Here is a 25,435-nt window from a genome sequence, read left to right on the forward strand (position 1 = left end):
CTGCTATATAAGACAAGAAAGAAAGAAAGAAAGAAAGAAAGAAAGAAAGAAAGAAAGAAAGAAAGAAAGAAAGAAAGAAAGAAAGAAGGAAGGAAGGAAGGAAGGAAGGAAGGAAGGAAGGAAGGAAGGAAGAAAGAAAGAAAGAAAGAAAAGAAAGAAAGAAAGAAAGAAAGAAGAAAGAAAGAAAGAAAGAAAGAAAGAAGGAAGGAAGGAAGGAGAAAGAAAGAAAGACAAGAGAGAGAGAAAGAGAGAGAGAGAGAAAGAGAGAGGGAGAGAGAAAGAGAGAGAGAGAGAGAGAGAAAGGAAGGAAAAGAAAGAAAAGGAAGGGAAAGGAAAGAAGAGAAAAGAAAAGAAAAGAAATTCCCTTGCTTTGTCCTCAGTCCAAGAGTAGTGCTGATTCTTCTTTGTCCTCCATCAACAACATGAAGTCATGAGATTGTTAGGGCTGGAAAGGACTTATTCTAAATTCTGGGATCTTAGAAGTAAAATGGGCTTTAGAAACCACTGGCTCTGACATGTTTATTTTATAAAGGACACTGGGACGCAAGGGGCACTTTCTGAAGGTAATTCAGTAGCAAGGAGCAACACATTGTCACAAAGCATATCTCCCATTCTGCACCATATTCCCTCACCTCTCTACTGAGAGCAAGATTTATGGGAGCACAACTCTAGGGTTTAAAAGTATTTTTCTCCATTTCTATACTAATCATTGTATTTAGAGACTGACCACATTTTAGTGGCGTCTTTCCTCCTAGTACAAAGTTTTGGGGGCAGCTAGGTGGAGCAATGAATAAAACACCAGGCCTGGAGTCAGGAAAACCTAAATTTAAATCCAATCTTACACTTATTAGCTGTGTGACCCTAGGCAAGTCACTTGAGCCTGTTTGCCTCAATTTCTTCATCTGTAAAGTGGGATGGAGAAGGAAATAGCAAAACACGCTGCTATTTTTGCCAAGAAAACCCTAAATGGGGAAACAAACAGTTGGGTATGACTGAATCAACTGAATAAAAAATAAATCTAAGTAGTACTGAGTCACTAAATATAGAGTTCAATCCAGCCTTAGACATTTACTAGCTGTGTGACTTGATCTCCATTTGCCTTATTTCTTCATAAAATGGGGTATAATAATGGCACCTTCCTCCTACAGTTATTGTGAGAATCAAATGAGATGGCACATAATAAACACAATTTAAATGTGAGCTCTTGTTATTATTTACATAATTGCAATCCCTGTCCTTCTAGTTCTGCTTATTCCTTCTGCATTATTTCACACCAATTTTCCCCAATTCCTTGGAATTTTTTCCATTGGTCATTTCTTAGAGTGCAACAATACCATTTATACCCAGATGCCATTTTTGTTCAGCCATTCCCCATCTCCACTGAGATGGTTCCTCTTATAGGATCTGCCATGGCTGTGCTTTTGCTGTCTCTCCCAGGATCTTCCTCCTTGTCTCCTTCCACCCTTTGGAACTCCTTCTACCCTTTGGGGCTCAGCACTACCCCCTAAAAAGGATCCCCAATGTGCTCTTCAAAAACCTCCTTCTTTTGCAGAGGGACATGTGGGACATTGCACGAGGGCTGGTTTCAGAGTGAGGAAGGCTCCCTGGATGAGATCTTGAGACTCCCAGGTTCACTTCCTTCCCGCCACAGGATATCAAAAAAATAATGCCCTTGGAGGTCACTGATCACACACATGCTAAAAGCACTTCTTAAATCAATCTTTATTGCAGACAATAACATAGCATGGGGTTCCCTGGGCCTCGATGCTGGATGACCGACCCACCCGTGGTCCGTGTCTCACAAGGTCATTGATTCTGGTTCCTGGGTAGCAGGGAAGAGGGCCAGTGATGGACAATACTCTGGTTCACCTTGAGCAGCAGAGGCGGCCTCTCTCCCTTGATCCGAGAGTCAGGTCACATGACTGGAAATTAATGATAAATGGTGGGAAAAAAGCACAGAAAATATATAAAACGGGGCCAAGATGGGAAAAGAGAGTGGCTGACTCAGTTTATCATGTTGACATTACAAAAGACAGCACATCATATCGAAAACAGTGATTATAAATGGGAATAAAATCCAAGTGCATAGAAAAAAAGGCAAAACAAGACAGAATGGGAGGGAAGGGAGAAGGGCCCTCTCTCCTAGTTGCCTTCCCCTCCCTCTGGCCCCGGGAGTCTGTGGGTTTCATAGAAATTCTCTGTAGAAAGGAATGTCCGTGGTCTGCGTACTGGATGGCCTTTGACCAAGGTCTCGCCTCGAGGTCGGCGTGGTTCCTCATAGAGGAAAAGAAGGTGTCTGTCCAGGGAATTTGTCCCACCCGATGTCCGTCCGAGCCGGGAACGTGAGCCCGATGCTTCCTTGAAAATCCAATCCTGTGGGTGGGGATGTCCAGACCCTGGCAGCCAAGCTGGAGGCTGTCCGGAGGCAGGGGCTAGTGGGCTCTGGCCGGACTGTGGAGGTGGCCCACTGGCAGCGGGTGGGCTTCTGTGTTGAACACCCAGTCTTCCAAGGAGAGGAGATCATCTTCAGAGAACAGCAAATAGAGGTACCTGTGTACCACGGGAGGGATGAGAAGAGCTTGTTAGTTGTTCATCCCGGAGCAGTGACTGCAACAAAGCCCCGGGTCCTGCTAACCGTGGAGGCTGGCCTGGCTGGACCAGCGTGGTGGGTGGGAGTCAGGAGGCAGACAAACAGTTCAGGGGTGTGGAAGTAAGCTAGAAACTGGTGTCCAGAGGTAAAGGTGGGTCACCCATTCATGGGCCCAGGGCTGATAGTTATGGGGAAGGGACCCAACTCTTCTGAAAGATTGAAACTGTGTCTTCAGGTCCCCTGCCACTGTTCTCCACTGCATTTTCTCTAGGCAGAATGTTGGGAGCCAGAGCCTTCCAACCAGGCTAGAATTAAAGACCACCAGGACCCCCAAAGTCAATCTTCCCAGAACCTCATGGCTATATTTCCTAGGCTAGGGACTTCTCGTCTCACTTGGGGATTACTGATCTCAACTTCTCCCAATCTCCAGGCTCCCCATTCCATTCTAAGAAATTTACTTTCTTAAAATAAAATTTTAATTATAAAATCATGAAATCCCAATAGTTGGAAGGGAACTTAGAGACAATCTGGTCTCAGGCTATTGGATTTGGTGTTGGGAACCCTTGGTTCGACTCATTTCAGATACTTACGTGGGTCTCTCTCTCTCTCTCTCTCTCTCTCTCTCTCTCTCTCTCTCTCACACACACACACACACACACACACGCACGCACACACACGACTGGCCCATAAATCCCTTCCTTCGATCTTGCTCCCTAACAAAGTGATCACTAAGGCAAAATCCCCTTCTCCTTTCAGAGTCCCAACACAGACTACCTCCTGGTGACTCTTCCTCCTTTAAGACTGTTCTGGGTGTTCATTTCAACCCAATTTTATTTCTTGTATAATATAGGGGGAAAGGGAGAAGAAAATCCAATCATAACTAGCACTTCTGGCATAGGAAAGGGATCTCAAACTTGGGACAGAGATGCCTGAGGACACAAGACAGGAGGTTGGAAGGACTGAAGAGACCCTGGGACATTATCTCCCTGTAGGGAAACAGACACCCTAAGACGCTTACAGCCCCATGAGTTTGCTCCTGGGAAAGACACAGCAGGGAGGATGCAAACTGGGTTTGCTCTGGAGAAACTCATCTGGGGTGTGGAGGAGGGAGATACATTCATTTTAACCACTTGTTCTTGCTAAGTTAGTTGTTTTAAATCACTAGATCCAGGTCGGCACCTATGGGAGGGGGGTGTCAAAGTGTCTGTAATCTTACCCTAGTTATTCCTTTGAGACACTGTAATTTGCCCCAAACCCCAACCATCCCCAAGCAAACACCTTTGGTTCTTCTTAGAGAGAAGAAAGGAGCAGCTTCCGGAAAGCCCAGACTTACTTTAGTGTCTCTGCCAGGAAAAAACTCTGTTGCATGTTATCATGCTCAGGAAACATGGTATAAACATTTCGGATCCCGGAAAAGCCTGTTTCTGTTCGACAATATTTTTCTAGAGCCTAGAAAAAAAGGAAGAGAATATTAGGAGGTTCCTTGAGTAGGATCTTGTGATTGTGGTCAGCTCTAGATGAGTTATTTCTTTGATTAGAAAATGTCTTCAGTAATGAGACAGATGATAAAGATGAAGATGGTGAAGCTATCAGACATTCACACAGCACTTTAAGTTTGTAGAGCACTCTAGAGTTCTAAGGATCCTTAGAGATACTTTATTTTCATTTTACAGAAGGGGAAACTGAGGTCCTCAGAGAGTAGATGTTTATCTGAACTGACCTTTTCATTCAAAGAAAATCCAAAACCACCCAAAACCAGATAGTTAGCTGTCCCCTCCTTTCCAATTTCAAAAGATAGGAAAAGTAACCCTGCTTTCTCATTCTTGCTGCTCTTCCCACTGCCACCAATAACCTCCTCAGCATATTATATAAGGTCTGCTCTTCCTGCTCCCTTTTCTCACAAGTCACCCAGACCCCTTTCTGCCATATTTTTACATGTTTATGACTGAACACTTAAAATGATCTATTTTTCAGTATTTCCTGGCCAGACTTCCTTTGTCTGATAGGATTCATTGATCAAGCATTTATGAAGTGTTTACTGTTTGTCAGGCATTAGGCTGGGTATCAGGAATACAAAGACAAAAGTAAAACAATGTTAGCCTTCGAGGAACTGACATTCTGCAGGTAGAAACAATATGGGGGCCTTTTGGGTCCCAAAAAAACTCTAAATTCCTCCTCCATAGAACAGTTTTTAAAATGCTCGAAGAAAATAATTATTCCCCACCTCCACCTTCTCTTTTTTTTAGGCTAACCTTGAATGATTCCTTTAATTGATTCTCAAGTTCCCTCCTCATGTAGTCACCCTTCTCTGGACCTAGCAATGATGTAATGCAAATAAGACTGAGAACTACAGAAATAAGAGCTGTGGTCTCAAACAAGATCAGTTTATCCTACTTCCATGATTTCAGGGAATGTTACCAATAAAATTGTACTTGTTGGGATATGGATTCCAGTTCTGGTTGAGTCACAGGCCAGGAAGATTTTGCTTAAAAAATAATCATGATGATGATGATGATGACGATGGTGGCAATGATGACAAAAATAATACCACCAAATTCCTATAATACTTTAGCAAGGTTCACAAGGCACTTTTCCTCTCTATCTTGTGATACTGAAAGGGTGAATATTATGATCCTCATTTCATAAAAAGTGAAAGTGAGGCTCAAGAAAGCACACAGTTGTTGAAAGGCCAGGGTTGACCAAATGTCAGAACAGAAGTCTGCTCCTAGAGTTCTGGATACCCAGTTCAGCATAATTTCCCCCACTTTAATTACCAGGTCTCTCAATGGAAAGAATAACAACTATCATTTCTGTAGTACTTTAAGGTTTCCAAAGTGCTTCATTCACAACCCAATGAGGCAAGAATTGTATGTTTTACAGATGAGGAAGCTGGGGTCTTGAGAAGGGGAATGATCCAAGGTCAATCAGCCCAGAAACAGCAGGGCTCCTGATCCTCAAGCCCGATACATGCCAGCTCTGAGGGAGACAGAGAGTGGAGAGAATGGAAGGCTTGTGCTGAGGAAAACTTGAATTCCAATATGATCTCAAACACTTGCTAGCTGGGTGATGTTGAGCACACCACTCAGTTTTGGTTTGCCTCAGTTTCTTCAACTACAAAATGGATTGATCACAGTGCCTAGTATATAATAGGCACTTAATAAATGCTCTTTCTCTTCTTCTTACTGTGAAGAGATGATCAATCAGTGTGGAGGATAGTAGAATATGCTCATCTCCCACCAATGTATAGCTTCCTTTATTCTTTCTTTATCTTTTAAATTTTTTTCTTTTTTCATTATGAATTTATCAATAAATAATAATAAATGCTCCTCCCCTTGTTCCTAATGTGAAGAGATAATCAAATCAGTGTGGAGGATAGACTATACTCATCTCCCACCAATGTATAGCTTCCTTTATTCTCTCCTTATCTTTAAAATTTTTCCTTATGAATTTAACAATCAATAAATATAAATAATCCATTATTTGAATATGCATTCAACTGTGAGCTTTTGTTTATATTATATAAAAGTTACATGTATATAATATTTGCTTATAAAAGTTATATAACGCAACTTTTATTTATATTTCAGAAGTCTTTATGAAGTCACAGAAGAGAGCCACAAAATCGCCCGTTTCTTTCTCATGGTGAGTCTCGAAGGTTGGGGAGAAGGGACTGGGGGGGTGGATGGGAATGGGGGAGGGGGGCTCTGTGAGCCCCAGCTCCAGCTCTGTCCTTACCTCCACAACTTCCCAACCCCATTGACGGTACTTGGGATCATGAGTCAGGCGCCACATGTACATGTAACTTTCCACCACCTCGGGCCGCAGGATGTAGTAGCTCTCGCTGGGGCTGGATGTTGTAGCTTCACTCCCAAAATCAAACCAGAACACCTCCGGTCCCAGTTTGGTGTCTGAGGGGCGGACACAGGACAGTCAGTCGCAGTCACTCGCCCTCACATCCAGGGCTCCCAGACTCTGAGCTATAGGGGCCAGCCCCCACCCTCTACCCCCGGGCTTTCACGTGAACAAGAGGTCCTCCCTACAACACACGGCACAAGTGCCCGTCCTGCCTTTGCCCACAGGCCCCAGGCCTCTTACTGCTCTGGACAGCCTGTTAGGAAAGTTAGACATCGGGCCCAAGTTGTCCCCTTGGCAACGCCCTTGGGCTCCCGTTCTGCTCTCTGGGGCCAAAGCAAAACTAAGGGAAATCCTCTGGAATCAAACTCTGGAAGACAACTCCTGGCCCCATTCTCACCCTCCCTACTTCTCCAGCATTTTCTTCTCAATTCAATTCAGCAAAGGGTTTATTCAGACAAAGTTAAAGGCTCATTGGTAGGAAAGAGCCCTGCTTTTAGAGGTTTTATCCATTGTAACACTCAGCAACCTAGCACTAGGAATACTAATACAAAGCAATGATAACTCTCGCCCTCAAGGAGTCCGCTTGGTCTATATTGTTCTCCTGGTTCTTCTCCTTTCATTTTGCATCAGTTCATAAAAGTCTTCCTTCCAAGAATTTTCTTCTTCCCTTCTCATAGCACAAGAACATTTCATCACTTCACATACTTGAGTTACTACCTAATTAATAGGCATCCCTTCCCTTTTCAGTTCTTTGCCGTCACAAAAGAGTTACTATCAGTGTTTTTGTACATATGGGTCCTTTTCCTTTTTCTTTGATTTCTTTGGGGATAAAGATTTAATGGTGAGTTAAAGCACATATACAGCTACATAGCTTTGGGAGTGTAGTTGCTTTTCATAATGGAGGGATCTCTGGAAGGGGAATAATGGTCAGAATGCTATTAAAAATAACAAGGGAGGGAATGAAAAACAAGGTTCTCACCAGATTTCTAGGTGGGAGGAATGGAATTTCCAAGAGGAAAGGTATGTCAAAGGTCATCTAGTTTCAACCCTCTTAGTAACACAGAATGTTGGAGGTGAAAGGGAGCTTGGGATATATGCTCTTGCAGGCCACATTGGGATAGCCAGACTGTCCAAATGAGCAGAGGGGTCATGGGAGAGCAGGGGCTAGTGAAGCTATCAGGGAAACCTTTTCCCCTTGTGTCTATTAGGGAATATAGAGCACTTGACTTTTCTATTTCCATTTCTTTCTTTTTAAATTCACTCAAAGCAACAAATCATTAGTTGAAAATTGGGGGCCTTCCTTCAGAGACTTGGGAATAGCCTTGGTCTGGAAGGTGAGAGGGAAGGCCTGGGAATGTGATTCAGAACCTCGGCAGAAGCTTCCACCAAACTTTGTGCTGGTAGCAGAGAACCAAGTGGTCCCAGAGCACCAAGAGGGCCTGAGACCTGCCTTCTGCAACCAGCCAATGGAAGGGGTTCTCGGGGCTCTAGCCAGGGCACTCATAAGCACTTGCTATATGGTTCTGAGCAGAGTTCTGCCTTTGTCAGGGCTTCAGTCTCTAAACAAGGGGGTTATATTGGTGATCTTGAAGGTTCACAAATTTCAGTGACTCTGTGACTCTATGAATTAAATCATTTTAAGCCTGTCCCTAAGGGAATGTATGTTTTCTGGAAGGATTAAAATCAAAAGCACTTAGAGCTGGAGAGGACTTTAAGATACAGGATGTCAGAGTTGGGAAGGTCTTTAAAACAGTGTCAGACATGGCTCTCTTCAACAATGAGAGGATTCAAAGCAATTCCATTTGTTCAATGATGAAGAGAGCCATCTCCACCCCAAGAGAGGACTGTGGGAGCAGAGTGTGGGCTACAACGTAGCATTCTCACTTTCCCTGTTGTTATTTGTTTGCATTGTGTTTTCTTCTTCTTCCTTCTCGATCTGATTTTTCTTGTGCAGCAAGATAATGTATAAATTATGTATACATATATTGCATTGAACATAAACTTTAACATATTAACATGTATTGGACTACCTGCCAGCTAGGGGAGGGGGTGGGGGGAAAGGAGGGAAAATTTGGAACAAAAGATTTTCCAAGGGTCAATGTTGAAAAAATTACCCATGCATATTTTTGTAAATAAAAAGCTTTAATAAAAAAAAGGAAAAAAAAAAACAGTGTCAGAAGTAGAAGGGACCCAGGAACACAACATATCAGAAATAGGAAGGCCCTTAGAACCCAGGATGTCAGAGTTGAAAGAGTCCATGAACATAGGACATCATAGCTGGGAGGGCCCTTAGAACCCAGGAGGTCAGAGCTGAGAAGGAACTTATGTTATGCCACAGTTCTCTTTAACTGTCCTGACTCAGTTTCCTTGTACAAGTTTCCCTTATCTCAGTCTCCCTAACTACTCCCCTAAGCTGTAAATCTCCCTCTGGTTCATTAAGACTGAGGACCAATTACTCTAAGGTTATAAATTGTTAGCCCAAGCAAGATAAACAAGACTCCTGACTCTTTTCTGTCCTCAAGAATTTACAATATCCCTCTAAAATATTCCAAAACATTTCACTGACATCTTTATCTCTGTGTATTCAGACATCCTGTCTCTGGGTTTTTTTGGGTTTATGGCCTCCCCCATCCTGACAGAGGCTTTCCCTTGTTTTCCCTCTTCTTTGTCTCCAAAAGGTACTTAAAGGTTTGAGATTCTTCCATTCATTGCAGACCAACATGGATTCCTTGGTCCCAGTATATCTTTATCTCTGTCTGACTGGATAATTTGAGATGAGAGTCCGGTCCAGTCAATTTTACTCTCCCATTAATAAAATATTAAAAACTCTCTAATCTCTCTCCTGCCTCAGTTTCTCTGGCATTACACTTAGAACACAGGATATCAGAGCTGGGAGGGCCCTTAGAATAGAGAATTCCTAATTGGGAGGAAGGGCCCTTAGAACCCCAAATGTTGGAGCTTGGGGGAGGGTCCTTAAGAACACAGAATATTAAATCTGGGAAGGCCTGAGAATACAGAATGTCTGAGCTCAGATGAGCCTTAGGACAGAGCATGTCAGAGCCAGGATGGATCCAAGCACTCAGAATGTCAGAGCTGGAAGAAGCCTGAGAGATGGTCTATTCCACAGCTTCTTAAACTGTTTCCAAATGTGGCTCCTTTTTGCCCAAGAGATTTTTATGTGATCCCAGGCATATAAGTATATAACGTAGGTATACAAATCAAACATTTACCGATAATAAATCATAATTTTACCACCCCCTACATTCAGTTACAAGACTTCATATGAGATTGTGAAACATAGTTTAAGAATCCCGGGCGTCCAAGCCATTCATTTTACTGATAAGAAAACTGAGGTTTGGAGAGCTTAACACCTAATTCGAGGTGACCCAGTCAGTCATGGGCAGACACAGGATCTGGGCCCTCGCTTCCAGCTCTGAGTTCAGGGTTCTTCTCACCACAACTTTCCGCCTCCCGGGCTGTGCACCTTTTGTGAAAATGCAGGAGCTCCTGGAACAGAGAGGATCTGCCCCCTGACCCGGGGCCCCGTCAGAGCTGGCGAGCTGGAGGGGACACTGGTTGCCCCGCCAGAGATTATGTCGTTAAGGAGGGACAAGGATCAATGCTCCAGGGAATCCTGGCTTTTTAATGCTGGGGACATCGCTGACAGAGAAAGATGATGAAAGCTTAAGCCTGAGCCTTTGATCTCCCTCGAATTATAACTGGAGGCTCAGCTGCGGAACCTTGACCCAGCCCTGGCTGCTGCAGGGAGGGTCTGCTTCCCATTGGCTGGATGCTCAAGGCGTCTCTCTCTCCCATTAAGTACTTGGACCTGAGAGCTGGGGCTGGGGACGGGGTGGAAAGATGCCGGGGACTCCCAGCTGAGGGAAGCCATCAGGCGCTGCCTGGCCCCGGGCTCAGCCCAGCCACGGCAGAGGACTGAGGGAGGCCACCAAGGGGCTTTGATATGAAGGGGAGAGATGTCCTATGGGACTGGCACTAGGGCCCTGCAGCGCCGGGAGGCTGAGGGAATTAGGAGAACCTCTCCTCGGGATTTACAGAGAGACATTCTCTCGCTCTCTTGCCCTCCTCTGCCTCTCCTCTTTTCCATCATCTTTCTGACTATCCTTTGTCCCCGTCTCTCTCTGTGTCTCTCTCTGTGTCTCTTTGTCTCCGTTTATTTGTGTCCATCTGAGGGATCCCCTTCTCCCACCTTCCTGCCTTCCCACATAATCCTTTTCTTACAGATCCATCATGGAAAAAAATCCCATTAAAGTCTAATAGTCCTCTCTTTCACTATTTTCGAACCGCTTGGAAGTCTTTTCCAGTGCTTGACCTCCTTACTCACTGCTGCTGATTCTCCTCGTGTCTCTCTCTCTCTCTCTCTCTCTCTCTCTCTCTCTCTCTCTCTCTCTCTCTCTCTCTCTCTCTGTCTCTCTCTCTCTGTCTCTGTCTCTCTCTCTCTCTTCTCTCTCTGTCTCTATCTCTCTTCCTCTCTGTCTCTCTCTCTGTCTCTCTATCTCCATCTCTCCTCCCTTCCTTCTTCTCTCTCTCTCTCTGTCTCTGTCTCTCTCTGTCTCTGTCTCTCCCTTCCTCTCTTCTTCCCTCTGTCTGTCTGTCTCTCTCTCTGTCTCTCTGTCTCCATCTCTCCTCCCTCCCTTCTTCTCTCTCTCTGTCTCTGTCTCTCCCTTCCTCTCTTCTTCTCTCTGTCTGACTGTCTCTCTCTCTCTGTGTGTGTCTTTGTCTCTGTCTCTCTCTATCTCTTTTTCTCTCTCTCTGCTCTCCTCTCTCTGTCTCTCTGTCTCTGTCTCTATCTCTGTCTCTGTTTCTCTCTCTCTCACACACACACACGGACTTACCTGTGCGGATGTAAGACTCATGACAAGTCTTTGTGATCTGCGCAGCCAGCTCCATGTAATGGTTCTTTTTCCCCATTTCCGCATCCTCTGCCCCCAGGGCGATCATGCCCCCAGAAAAACATGCCAAGTGTCCCATCTTGTGGTCCAGGACACCCCCTTTCCACTCGGCGATGTAGGTCAGTCCCTCCTGGGATTTCTGCAGCAAGTGGGTTTCTATTGCCTGAAAAGAAATCGGGAGAGTTTGGGGGGAATGGAGGGGCCGGAGAAGGGGATATTGGAAGGAGGGGGAGCCAATTATTTTGTATAGTTCAGTGAGCAACAATGCACCAGGCCCAGAAATATGCAACGACTAACCTCCTGAAACCCCTGCCTAAGACTTTACCGGCTTCAGCCTCTGATGGCGAACAATCAGCCAATAGCGTGGAAGCCGCCAGCCGCTCATGGCTGATCAGTGGATTCACCTTGAAATGTTTTTCCTCTATTAGGAGAAACTAGGGCCTCTGGACCCATTTTGAGACCATTAGCAGAAAGAACCGACTGATGGTAAAGCTCTGTTCCAGACCTAATGGGCCCCCGAATGCTCATGAACTTAAAATCACAGATTTAGCACCGGCAGGGGCTTTAGCGGTCACCCGGCCCTGCCCTCTCCTTTGCACAAAGGAGGAATCCAAGAGGAGCCGCCCTTGTCTATCCGCAGCAGAGTTAGGGGCCGAGTAGAGAGCCCAACCAGGACTCTGGGGTCCCGGACCCCCTTATTTTCAGCGCAGGTAGGATTTTACAGTTAGGAGGATTCTTGGAGGTTATTTGTTGTTTCGGCCCGACTGGACTCTCTGAAAGGGACAGTGAAATGCCATGGAGGAAGGAGCCATGTGCAGAATCCTCCTCAGCCTCCAGTGAAGGAAGCACCCGGGCTCAGTCTCCACCTCTGTGCCTCTTGGAGGCTTCTCGCTGCTTTTTCAGAAAAAAGATATTTTGGGGAGCTACAAGTCACGAGGCAAGTTTTGAATTTGCTTAGAAGGTAAATGATGGGCTCAGAATCGGTGATATTATCACCCGCTAGCCATGGTTTGTCATCAAGTCCCTGAAGGAGGAGGAAAGGAAGTCGGTACAATTCAGCACTCGAGGAGTTCAGCCAGGATGGAGCGCTCGGGCCCAATTACCCAAATTGGACCTGCCATCTTCTGCCGTTGTACAGGCTGTTCCTTCCTGTCTGGAATGAGCTTCCCTCCTGACCTCTGTTCTTCAGCATCCTTCTGCAGGAGCCAGGGTTGGTGCGCCCTCCCCTGGGCCGCTTCTCTGAATCCCTACATCATCAGGCACTTATTCCTCTTTCAGTATTCCTCAGGCACTAGGGCCGAGTCTGTTCTTTGCCCCCCATCACTCTGTGTATCACGTCATTCCCCTTTGATTCCAAGCTCTATCTCCCCTTTCCACATGGTTCCCCTCCCCACTCCCTCCCTCCTTCTAATAGAATTTTACATTCCATTATTCCCCTTTAAGGAAAGGACTAATTGATCACTGGTTTTGTTCCCCCAGCACCTACGGTGATCACTGCCACAGGAGGTGTATGATTATAGGATTCTGCAGCATGGGCTTGTTTCTATTCTGTCTCACGCTGAAGGCAAGAACCGCAGCTGCCCCTGGCTTTGGAACAGCCCTTTGGATTCCAGCACACACAGAGCACATACGCAAACGTGGCCACGTCCACTAGCATTTATTAAGCACCTGCTGTGTGCCAGGCCCTGTGCTAAGTAGCACTGAGATCACAAAGAAAGGCAGGTCTGTTAACACTAGTAAGAGATTGGGGGCCTAAGTCTTTGCTAGTCTAGGATCTCATCACGACTCACCTCCCTTCCTAAACTCTTTTCTTCAGCCTAGAAGTAAGACCCCAGGGGGGCAGTTAGACATCTATTGTCTTCTAAGTATCCTAAGGGTGACATGTCCTGCGGAAAAGGGACCCTACCTCTACAGCTGGAAAAGACCCAGGAGATCACCTCATCATCTCTAATAATAAAAGTTACCATTTAAAACAACACTACAATGTTAGCAATCTTTCCTTATCTTATCTGATTCTTTCCTGTCAGGCAGGGGTTCTTACTGACTCCATTTTACAGATGAAGAAACTGAGGCTGGGAAAAGTTGAGTGACTTGCCCAGGAGTTGGTGCCTGAGGCAGGATCCATACTCACTTCTCTCTGACTCCCAAGCCTGCACTCTGTCCCCTCCTCAGGGTCTCTATCCCACTCCCTCATTTAACAGATAAGAAAAACAAGTCCCACTGAGATTAAGTGATTCCTCCCCTCACCCTCATCAGGGCCACACAGGGAGGGACAGAGGCAGCATTTGAACCCAGATCCTTTGACTCCAAAGGAGAGTGTTTGCTCAGCTTGGCCCCAGGACCAGGAGCACTGAAGGGGCAGCTTCAGTTGGCCAGCTGACAATTAGCTGGAGCACTCTGTGTCTGGCACTGGGCTAAGCACCGGAGAGGTAAAGAGCCAAAGAAGGGCCCTGGCCTAACAAGGAGACACAGGCCCATAATGGTCTGCAAACCAGGTAATTATGGGGCAAACTGGACGCAGGGGAAGTTGCTGCCATTGTGCGTTCTGGCTGGAGTCAGACAGACTCATCTTCCCGAGTTCTAATCCAGCCGCAGACATTACCATCTGGGTGGCTCTGGATGAGTCACTGCACCCGGTTTATCTCAATCCCCTCGTCTGTAAAATGAGCCAGAGAAGCAGGATCTTTCCAAGGAAACCCCAAACGGACTCACAAAGAGTAGGACACAAGTGATCAACAGCAACAAATCAGAAATAATCCATCACAGCTCAGTTCGAGAAAGAACTTCCTAACATTCTGAACTGTCTTCCTATAGAAAGAACTGCCTTTGCACTTGTATTCATAGCTCTTAGCCTGGTGTCCTCCCTCCCTCCCTCTTTTCCTTCTTTCTTTCCTCCCTCCCTTCCTTCTCTTCCTTCCTTCTCTTCCTTCCTACTCTTCCTCCCTCTCTTCCTTCCTTCCTTCCTTTTTTCCTTCCTTCCTTCCTTCCTTCCTTCCTTCCTTCCTTCCTTCCTTCCTTCCTTCCTTCCTTCCTTCCTTCCTTTCTTTCTTCCTTCCTTCCTTCCTTCTTTTCTTCCTCCCTCCCTCCCTCCCTTCCTTCATTCCTTTTCTTCCTTCCTTCCTCCTTTTCTTCCTCCCTCCTTCCTTCCTTCCTTTTCTTCCTCCCTCCCTCCTTCTCTTCCTCTCTCTCCCTCCCTTCATCCTTCCTTCCTTCCTTTCTTCCTTGTATCTTTGTGCTTCTTCTCCAGTGCATGGACTGGGGTGAGGGTGATGGCTGAGGAACAATGAGCATCTGTGTTTTCTCCTTTCAGAGCCACTCTTTGGCAGTGCTGGATAGCACCCCCGGGGCAGTGAGGGGATACACCTCTGATAAGAGCTACCCTGCACTTGTGATAAAGCCCTAGAAAAAGATTCTGCCCCCCCTCCCCACCCCAGGGACATTAGAAAGTCCCTGTGGAAGCCAGATCCAGATCAGATGACCTCTCAGATCCTTGTCGGCTGCAGGATTTGGTGATTGTAGCAACTAATTACCAACCTGTTCCAAAAGGACAGAACCAGCTTCTTACCTCGAGGGCGGTATAATACATATTTTTAGCTTCGATGTCTGTCTTGGCTGACATCAACCAGGCCTTGATCAAATATTCATAGAAACTGTCCCCGAGTCCTCCAATAGAGACATGGTCTGTGAGGAGAGAGGAGGCACAAGAATGGTTACTATGCAACTGGCCAGACACCCCAGAGCAGCCGCCATGTAGAAAGCTCTTGTGTGGGGGCTGAAGGCTGGTGTGGGGTGAATCAGCAAGAGAAGAAAGAAAGAAAAGGAAGAAAGGGAGGAAAGTAGGAAGGAAGGAGAGAAGGAGAGGAGAAAAGGAAAGGAGAAAAGAAAGGAGAGAAGGAAGGAAGGAAGAAAAGAAGGAAGGAGGTAGGAAGGAAGGAGGAAGGAAGAAGGAAAAAAGGAAGGAAGAAGGAGGAAGGAAGGAAGGAAGGAGAAGGAAGGAAGGAAGGAAGAAAAAAAAAGGAAGGAAGAAGGAGGAAGGAAGGAAGGAAGAAAGGAAGGAGGAAGAAAGGAAGGAAGAAAGGAGGAAAGAAGGAAGGAAGGAAGGAAGGAAGGAAGGAGGAAGGAAGGAAGGAAGGAAGGAAAAAAGGATGGAAGGAAGGAAGAAGGGGAGGAAGGAAGGAGGAAGAAAGTTAAGAGGGAGGGAAGGAAGAAGGGAGGGAAAAAAGAAAGAAAGAGAGGGAGAGAAAGAAAGAGGAAAGAATAATGAAAGAGGAAGGAAGAAAGAAAACAGAAACAAAGAGAAAGAAAGAAAAGGAAGGATAAAAGAAAAGGAAGGAATGAAGAAAGAAAGAAAAAAGAGAGGAAGAAAAAGGAAGGAAGGAAGGATTTGGACTTTGAAAGAATAAATATGGCTGGCTAAGTTTGTGAGGGAATCAGAAACCATGCCATAATAGGAGTGACTTAAAAAAACAAAGAGATGAGCCTGGAGAAGAATTGGGGGGACATGGTCTCTCTCTTCAAGTGCTGGAAGAGTAGCTGTACAGGAAGTGCTGAGGCCCACTATGGGAGGCAGAATAGGGAATAAGAACCAGTAGGTCAACACTGCAGTTCAGCACAAAGTGCATCCCTTTCAGAGTCGAGGGACCTGAGTTAAAATCTGTCTCTGGCCCACACTACCTAGACTTCCCTCTCCGGACCTCAGTTCATTAGCCTCAGAATGAGAAGACTGACTCAGACAGCCCCTGAGGCTTCTTCCAGCTTCAGAGCTCGGTCATTAGAGAGAAGCAGGTTTCAGCTCAATATAACACCAATAACAAAAACAATTAAAATTGCCCCAAAGTTGAATTGTTGCCTCAGGGTCAGTAAACTGACAAGCACTGATTAAAGGGCCCACCCTGTGCCAGGTGGCTGCTCAGTACCAGGCCTACGAAGCCGGAAGGGAAACAGCTCATGCCAGAAGGAACTCAGGTGCTCTCAGGTGAGACACAGCCACGTAGGCTAGAAGCTGGAAAATGAATGGATGCCCATCAATTGGAGAATGGTTGAGTAAATTGTGGTATATGAATGTTATGGAATATTATTGTTCTGTAAGGAATGATCAGCAGGATGAATAAAGAGAGGACTGGTGAGACTTACATGAACTGATGCTAAGTGAAATGAGCAGAACCAGGAGATCATTATATACCTCAACAATGATACTGTTTGAGGATGTATTCTGATGGAAATGGATCTCTTCGATAAAGAGAGCCTTAATTGATCAAAGATGGACAGAAGCAGCTACACCCAAAGAAAGAACACTGAGAGATGAATATAAACTGCCTGCATTCTTGTTTTTCTTCCCGGGTTATTTTTACCTTCTGAATCCAATTCTCCCTGTGCAACAAGAGAACTGTTCAGTTCTGCAAACATATATTGTATCCAGGATATACTGTAACCTACTTAACATGTAAAGGATTGCTTGCCATATCGGGGAGGGGGTGGAGGGAAGGAGGGGAAAAGTCGGAACAGAAACGAGTGCAAGGGATAATGCTGTAAAAAATTACCCTGGCATGGATTCTGTCAATAAAAAGTTATTAAAAAAATAACTGAGACACAGCCACGTATACGGCTATACTGGTATACTGGTTCTTGTTCAGTTATTTCAATCATGTCCAACTCTCTGTGATCCCATTTGAGGTTTTCTTGGCAAATATACCAGAGTGTTTTTCCATTTCCTTCTCCAGCTCATTTTACATAGAAGGAAACTGAGGCAAACAGGGAGAAGTGATTTGGGCAAATAGCTAGTAAGTGTCTTAAGGCAGGATTTGAACTCAGATCTTTCTGATTCCAGGCCATACTAAATACAAATAAAATGAATACAAGGTGGTTTTAAATTCCTTTCCTTTCCTTCCTTCCTTCCTTCCTTCCTTCCTTCCTTCCTTCCTTCCTTCCTTCCTTCCTAACTTCCTTCCTTCCTTCCTTCCTTCTTTCCCTCCCTCCCGCCCTTCCTTCCTTCCTAACTTCCTTCCTTCCTTCTTCCTTCTTCCTTCCTTCCTTCCTTCCTTCCTTCCTTCCTTCCTTCCTTCCTTCCTTCCTTCCTTCCTTCCTTCCTTCCTTCCTTCCTTCCTTCCATCTTTCTGCAGAGTGTAGACAGCCACCTGTTGGGAGTGATGTAGTGAACATTCACGCTGAGATAAGAATGGACCGGGTGCCCTCTGAGGAAACCCTCCAAGGTGGAAGAATCTGTAATGCTATGACTTGAAGATCATCACTGGCTGAATGTTCTAGGCAAAATGTTACAAGCCTGTTCCAGAGCAGACATAAATCATCTGAGTGGAGCGGGGCCTTCCAGTTATTAAGTGTAAGTGAGCTGTGTTTTTTTAAAAGCATAATCAGATCGTAGAGAGTTCAGAGACTTTTATTACTGGATGACATACAAGGTAATTAATGCTGGGCAGGTCCATAAATGGCTAAAGAAGTGCAAATGAGACTTAATTTAGTCACTTAAACCCTCTAGTACAACCCTCAGAAAAGAACAGGGTTTAAATTTAACAAATTAGAATAAATGGAGTCCAACAATTAACAGAGGGACAATGGAGTGGAAAAAAGCTCTTGAGCCAATTTGGCCCAATCAACATTTATTAAGAGCCTACTATGTGTGTGCAATTCCCTGGGTAGACTCCTCCTCTTGGAGCCATTCATTGTACCATTGGGCTCTGGCCCTCTGATGTTCTGAAAAATTATGGGCGGAACCAGTCCTTCTAGCCCAGCCCCAGCCCCATCTTTAGGCCACCAGGAAGAGTAGAGGGAACTGAACTTGGAGTCAAGAACTCCTGAGTTCAAATCCCACCCTGGACACTTCCTGTGTGATGCTGGGCGAGGCACTTAACTTAAAATGAGGATAATAATAGCACCCACTTTCCAGGGTTATTTATTGTGAGGAAAAAATGAAAAATTGCAATTTGCAAACCTCAAAGTCATTTATCTACATGCTAGCTATTATCATACAAAATTGTCCAATGGGTAATGTAGTGCTGTTGGGGGGCCCAGGCTGCTTATACCCTGCAAATTAGCCTTCTCGGCTTCTGTGGGCCCACGGCCCAGCTTTGTATCCATGCTTCATCCCTCCCTCCCCTTGTCCTCTTAGGTTGTAGGTCTCAAAATGAGGCATTTGTGCTGCTGTTTGTCCCTGACCAGGACCAGCATTCTGAGAACAGAAAGGCTCAGTCCCAGCACTGACTTGGGGTTAATTTAGGACTTTGGAAAATAAGTTTTTCTGGACTTCAGCTTCATCTCAAAAATTATAAGCTAGGATAAGATGATCCCTAAGTTCTCTCCCAGTTCTGAAACTCCATGTTCTAAAGTCTCTTCTAACTTTGCCATCCCGTGTTCTAAGGGCCCTCCCAGCTCTGACATCCTGGTTCTAAGGGCCCTCTCAGCTCTGACCTCCTGGTTCTAAGGGCCCTCCCAGCTCTGACCTCCTGGGTTCTAAGAGCCCTCTCAGCTCTGACCTCATGGTTCTAAGGGCCCTCCCAGCTCTGACCTCCTAGGTTCTAAGGGCCTTCTCAGCTCTGACCTCATGGTTCTAAGGGCCTTCCCAGCTCTGACCTCCTGGGTTCTAAGGGCCTTCCCAGCTCTGACATCCTGGGTTCTAAGGGCCCTCCCAGCTCTGACCTCATGGTTCTAAGGGCCTTCCCAGCTCTGACCTCCTGGGTTCTAAGGGCCTTCCCAGCTCTGACATCCTGGGTTCTAAGGGCCCTCCCAGCTCTGACCTCATGGTTCTAAGGGCCTTCCCAGCTCTGACCTCCTGGGTTCTAAGGTCTCTCTCAGATATTGTATCCCACCTCCCAAGTCCAGTGCACCAAGTGTACAGAATGCTGTTTTTGTAACAGAGCTCTGTGCTGGGACCCTTTTGTGTCCACTTCCACATAAAGAAGCCCAAACTACTTGAATTGCCCAGGCTCATAGCCAAGTCTCAGGTACCAGGACTGGGGGGCTTCCTGGCCAATTGCTGTTCTCCTTAATCCATAACCATATGCCTGCTCTTTGCCAACCACAGGCCTCATATTTTATTAATGAAGAAGTTTTCCATGCATAACAGATTTTCGCCCAGCCTGGCGCTCCCGGCACAGCGGGAGGAGGAATTATGATTCCCTGCAGGAGGTCTCCTTTTGGATTGGAAAGAAAGGTAACTGTTTAGACCCGGGGCTGCCTTTCCTGCTCAGGAGCAGCGCAGGCTTTATGCTAATACCGGGCGAGAGAGTTTATCTCCTAGTCAGTGTCTTGCAATTAAGAGAGCAACAATTCCTGAACTGTCTCCTCTCGTGACCATCATCAGTAATTCAGAGCATCTTTCTCCCGGCGCTGAGGATCTGGCAGCGGGATGATTCGGTTAAAAATACTTTCTGCTTTGTAAGTGCTTTTTGTTAGAGGTCACAAGGGGATGAGCTCGCTGGCGAAGGGGCCATAATTTCTGGACCTCCCGGCCTCATAGACATGCAAAGAATTTCAGTCCTCAGGTCCTTGGGGGACCCCAGAAGAAGCACTTCCTGTTTCTAGCCCTGCAGAAAAGCCCCAGTAATGATATATGGCACCTGCAGTTTTCAAAGAGCTTTCATACCTGTTGTCTCATTTGATGGTCAGAGTTTTGGGAGAGAGGTGTCATTATGTCATTTGTAAATCAGGAGATTGACCATTCCATGCAGGGAAAATTAAAATGTCAGAGCTAGGAGGGCCCTTAGAACCCGGGAGGTTAGAGCTGAGAGGGCCCTTAGAACCCGGGAGGTCAGAGCTGAGAGGGCCCTTAGAACCCAGGATGTCAGAGCTGGGAGGGACTTTAGAACACAGGATGTCAGAGCTGGGAGGGCCCTTAGAACCCAGGATGTCAGAGCTGGGAGGGTCTTTAGAACCCAGGATGTCAGAGCTGGGAGGGTCCTTAGAATCCAGGATGTCAGAGCTGGGAGGGCCCTTAGAACATAGACTGTTTTAAGGTGAAACCATAGTACAGAGAATTCTGATTTTGGAGGCAGAGGATCTGGGTTCAAAGCCTGCTTCTACCACTTATTATCTGCATGACCTTAGAAAAGTAATTTTATGTTCCTTGGACCTCAGTTTCCCCATCTGTAAAAAAATAGGAAACTGGACTAGCTGGTCTCTGCGGTCTCTTTAAGCTTTCACTCTAGATTCTTTGTGTGCTGGAGGTAGAGGTTACATTGGATTTGGAAGGGGCCTTGGAATGTTGGAGTTGCAAAGATCTTTAGAAAAGAACAATGCAGATGAACACAGACTTTCCAACAGAAAGAGCCCAGAATAGAGAATATCAGGGCTAGCAGGGTCCCAGGAGCAGGGAGTATAAGGGCGTTATAATTACAAACTTATTAAAGCCCAAGACTGCACTAAGATTTTTGGGACACTGTAAAATAATAATATTGATTCTTTTGGTGGGGGGCGGGGGCAGCAAATATTCCCAACTTAATTCACTGGCTAGAGAAATTTAGTGAGAAAATGCCCCTTTGCCAGTGCAGCTTCTTAGAAAAAGCACTTTGAGTGCTCTAACTCAAACTTAGAACTCTTTGGAGTTAGAAAACCTGGTTTGATGCTTGGTCAAGCATCATTTAACTTCCCTGATCTTCAGTTCTTAATCTGTAAAATGAGGAGTTGAAGCAGATGGCCTCTCTGCCCCCAACCCCCAGGTTTGTTGTAGTCTCAGAATCAGGGACTCTTAACCTTTTAGATGTCATGGACCCCACCCCACTTTTGACAACCATAAAATCTATGGATTCCTTCTCAAAAATGATGTGACATAGAAGATTACAAAGGAAACCAGTTATATTGAGTTAATTTTTTTAAGCTCACGGAGGCCAGAACCTCTACTTTCAAGAGTGCCTGGGTGCTCTCAGAGAGCGTGGGAACTTGTCATAGTCCCACAACCTATATTCACAAAACAATATGTAAAAAACTATGTACAAATAAGATCTATACAGGATAAATTACTAAGCCAGCCCCTCAGTTCCGTTTTCTCTTCCCATGGCAACCCTATTTATTTTCAGGATCTAGTCCATGTCCCATCTCCTCCAGGAATCACTTCCAGAACCCCCCAGCCCATACTGATGCCTCCCTTGAGCAGCCCTAGTGCTTACCACGTGTCCTGCCCATCGGACACTCAGCACATCCTGTCTTCTGCTTTTAATTATCAGGTACAAATGTCTTATTTCACCAACCAGAAAGTCAGCAGGGAGCTGGGGAGGAAGTCTGAACCTTGTATTTCTGGGAGCCCCAGGGTGCTGAGCACACCCTATTATGTTTAAAGATAACCCTTCTCCGGCAGAAATTCTGACTTTCAGGGGTATTTCAGCCTATTTGCAAAGCTGTCTCGAAAATATCTGGCCCTCTGTGGTCCGTATTATTTACCTGTTGTGGAAAGTCTGCCATTTTTTCTTAACTCTCCTTGGTGGGAGGAGCAGTATTGCGGAGCAGCTTGAAAAAAGGTAGTAAGTTCCCTGTCATATGGCATTTTAACAACTACTTGTCAGAGATAATAATAATGAGGATTTTGCAATTTTACTTTTTTTTTTTGCAAATTACTTCAAATGTTAACTCATTGATCCTCACAATAACCCAGTGAGATGGGTCCCCATAGTTACATATGAGGAAACCGAGGCACAGAGTGATTATATGAGTTGCTCAGTAAGTATCTAAGGGCAGGATTTGAACTCAGTCTTTCTGAGTCCGAGTTCTGTGCTCTATTGTACCACTTAGCTGTTCCATATTGAGGGTCTTCCTGGTCAGGTGGGAGTTAGATTTGAAGATTTCTTGTTTCACTTTCATCTGGGATTGGGAGTCCAGGAGAGGGATCAGCCTTCTCAGTGTAAAGTGCAGAGAGAAATTAGAAAGGAAATGTGGACGAAGCCGGGGATGACAGAGCCTACCTTGCTTCTGACGGCACGGGATTTGGGGCTAAAAGAGACCTTCTAAAGATCACCTAATCCAGGACTTCTTCACCTTTTTGTGTTTGGGATCCCTTGGAAGTCTGGGGTGGGGATCTGTGGACCCCTTCTTGCCTATTTTCATAATTAAAGAAAATTCTGAATCTCAGCAGTTAATGAAAATTAAAATGTCAATTTTTTTCTCCATTCAAGTTTATGGATCCCCTGACATCTTTCCATCGATCCCTGGGCCCAAAGTTAAGAACCTCTGAACCAATCCAACCTGTACATAGGAACATAATTCTGAGCTAGAACTGGAAGGGATCTCAGAGATCATTCTAATCCAATGTCTCGTTTTGGAAATGAGAGAATGGGCTCAAAGCAGAAAGACTTGGCTGAGTCACAAGGCTACTAAAGTAACAGAGGCTAATTTGAACCCAGGTCCTTGGCCTCCAAATCCAGAGCTTATTCCCCTGCGCGGTCTGACGCTCCTGCTCCTGCTTTGCCCCTTGCCTCTCGGTTCTTTCTGTACTTTGGGCCCCTCGTCACGTTCTTCTTGTCACTGAGCATGTGTTTCGGAGCAGTAACGTACCAGATGTGCAGAACCAGAAAAACATTCTTCCCAGGCCCAGGCTGGTCCCCCCTCAGAGGGACTTAGGAGTGACAGGGCCAGCCAAACACAATATGCTCTCGTTCCAGTTGTTTAGAGCTCCCCCAGTGCTCCTCAGGACCACAACCCCTGCACGTGAAAGTAGTTTTATAGACTCAGTGAGCTTCCCCATCATAGATCTGACAACCGCGCCCCATCTTGGCGAGCGCTCTGCGGGGGGAGGATCCTGAGGCCCTCGGATGCTTGGCTTATAGCGGAGCACACTCTGACCTGCAGCGGGAGCATGAGGACGGGTGAACCCCTCTTTGTGGACCGAGGCTGGGGATTTCTCAGGAGGGGGCTATAAAAAAGGTAGATAATGAGCGTGAATCAATCATCCCTCCCTTGGGAAGGCTGTTGGATGGAGGGGCAAGAGATGTAACGGAAAAGATGGGGAGCAGGAATGGAACAGGAGCACGGCGTTTGCTTAGAACCTGGAAGGTGGAGAACGAATGCTTGTGGAATAGAAAACAGAAAAGCAGAGAAAGCCCTGGTTAGAAGGGAGGGGGAAGTATTCCATGTGAAAAGTAGACCCTTGTGCTTGGACGACTGCCCTCAAAGGCCTATGATGAGACTCAAATGTGATGACAACAGTACAGATGTTCCATAATCACAAAGCACTATGGAAATATGAACTGTTATTGTTGTTATTGCTGGAGACAGCTTGGAATAGTTGGTAGAGAGCTAACCTTAGAGTCAGGATTCAAGCCCTGCCTCTAACACACAATGGCATTTTGATGTTGATCAAGTTATTCTTAATCTCCCAGTGCTCTGGGCAGCTCTCTATGATGAAAAATTGCAAAGGAGGTGCTAACATGCATTGGTGGAGGGAATTTCCTCACCTGGGAGTTCCCTATATCAGTGAAACTACAGGTCCAGTCCCTATCCTTGCTATTATTGTTGCTAGAAGCAGTTTGGTGGCAGAGCGGATAGACCCCTGAGCCTGGTTAAGAAAGACTTGAATCCAGTCTCAGACACTAGCAATAATCATGATTGCCTCAGTTTCCTCATCTGTAAAAAAACAAGGAATAATTGCATGAACTCTACCACGTTGTTGTGAGGATCAAAAAAAAAAAAAAAAGACTTTGCAAACCTTAAAAGTGCGTGGCTCTGGGCAAATCATTTAATCTCTGGCTGTCTCATAGATAAAAACATGATAACTATAACATAATTACATATCAATAGAGAGATATCAATAACTTTCCACTCCACAGCTTCTCAGAGTTGTTGGGAGGATAAAACGAGATGCTATTTGCAGACAGAATGCTCTGCAAATCTTTAAATGCTCTATAAACACTAGCTAGCAGTAACGATTTACGTTGGACCTGTGGTTTTGCAGGGGAAGGGAACTCCCCGTGAGGAAGATGCAGGTCAGCATCTTCACTAAAACTGATCCTTATCTAAGAGAGGGACCTGGGTTAAATAAATGACTTGTCCAAAGACACCTCCAAGGCTCCAAGGCCAGCTGTCTCCTAGGCCCTGCTGCCTTTAGAGCTATTGTTCCTCAGCAATAGGACTCTCGGGAACCACTGGTAACACAATAAAGCAGCGGAAGCGCCCCCAGACACGGCAGCCCTCTTCAGCAGGCTCACCCATCCCAAGGACATACGTACGTTGGACCCAGCTGCCACTGACAGGGCTGAGGAAGTTGGGATAGAGGCCTTTGGGCTTCTCAGTCCTGTTGAGGACCCTGCGGATATTCTTCACCTGTACAGAGAGAAGAGATGGGGACTCCTCATTTCCACGAAGGAGCAAAGTATTTTGCCTCATCCACAGGCACGAGCGGAGTACACATATACATTCTGTGAACTGACCAGCTCCCAGGGCCTCAGGAAGGCAACCGGTGGCAGGCCACAGGCCGGGCGCCATTGGCCTGCGGGGACGGCTAGCCCAGCCTTTTCCCTTGGAGCCGCCTGCCTGGTCAGTCGGTCAGTCCCTGTAATTATTAAGTGTGCGCCATGCTGCAGGCACTGGGCTCATGGCGGGGACCCAGGGGCCTATTCTCTGCCCTCTCCTAGCACCCTACTCATGATAGCAGCCCCTCTTCCCAAAGGAAGTGGTTATTTTGATATGACCAACTCTTCATGACCCCATTTGGGTTTTTCTTGGCAAAGATATCGGAATGGTTTTCCATTTCCTTCTCCAGCTCATTTTATAGATGAGAAAGCAAACAGGGTTAAGCCATTTACCTGGACCCACACAGCTAATAAGTATCTGAGGCTGCATTTGAACTCCAGGGCCGGCCCTCTGTCCACTGCAGCTTTCCCTCCCAAAAGAATATCTGAGTTTAAATTGAGCCTCAGACCATTATTAGCTCTGTGATTCAGGGCAAGTAATTTAACTTCTGTTTGCCTCAGTTTTCCAAATTGTAAAAATGGGGCAAGAATTCAGATCCTCCTGATTTCAGGAAGTGTTCAGGACCAGTGTTCTATCCATTATCCCAAGATTCTTCTTATTGAGTTTAAATCTGGACTCAGATACTTATTAGCTGTATGACCTTAAGCAAGTCACTTCACTCTATTTTACT

General features: G+C 45.8%; 1 protein-coding gene across 1 annotated transcript in view; it reads right to left on the reverse strand.

Annotated features, from left to right (window-relative positions):
* Nucleotides 1-1,698: 1,698 nt before the first annotated feature.
* Nucleotides 1,699-25,435, reverse strand: part of MAN1C1 (mannosidase alpha class 1C member 1) — a 212,015-nt gene continuing 188,278 nt past the window's right edge. The window contains exons 7-12 of the mRNA XM_051988207.1: nt 24,522-24,615; nt 14,924-15,039; nt 11,302-11,521; nt 6,326-6,498; nt 3,924-4,039; nt 1,699-2,550 (exon numbers count right to left, since the gene is read on the reverse strand). Coding sequence (XP_051844167.1) covers nt 2,433-2,550; nt 3,924-4,039; nt 6,326-6,498; nt 11,302-11,521; nt 14,924-15,039; nt 24,522-24,615 — 837 coding nt within the window. The 3' untranslated portion in view covers nt 1,699-2,432. The remainder of the gene's footprint in view (nt 2,551-3,923; nt 4,040-6,325; nt 6,499-11,301; nt 11,522-14,923; nt 15,040-24,521; nt 24,616-25,435) is intronic.

Source organism: Antechinus flavipes, chromosome 3 (assembly GCF_016432865.1).
Source record: "Antechinus flavipes isolate AdamAnt ecotype Samford, QLD, Australia chromosome 3, AdamAnt_v2, whole genome shotgun sequence".
Lineage (NCBI taxonomy): Eukaryota > Metazoa > Chordata > Mammalia > Dasyuromorphia > Dasyuridae > Antechinus > Antechinus flavipes.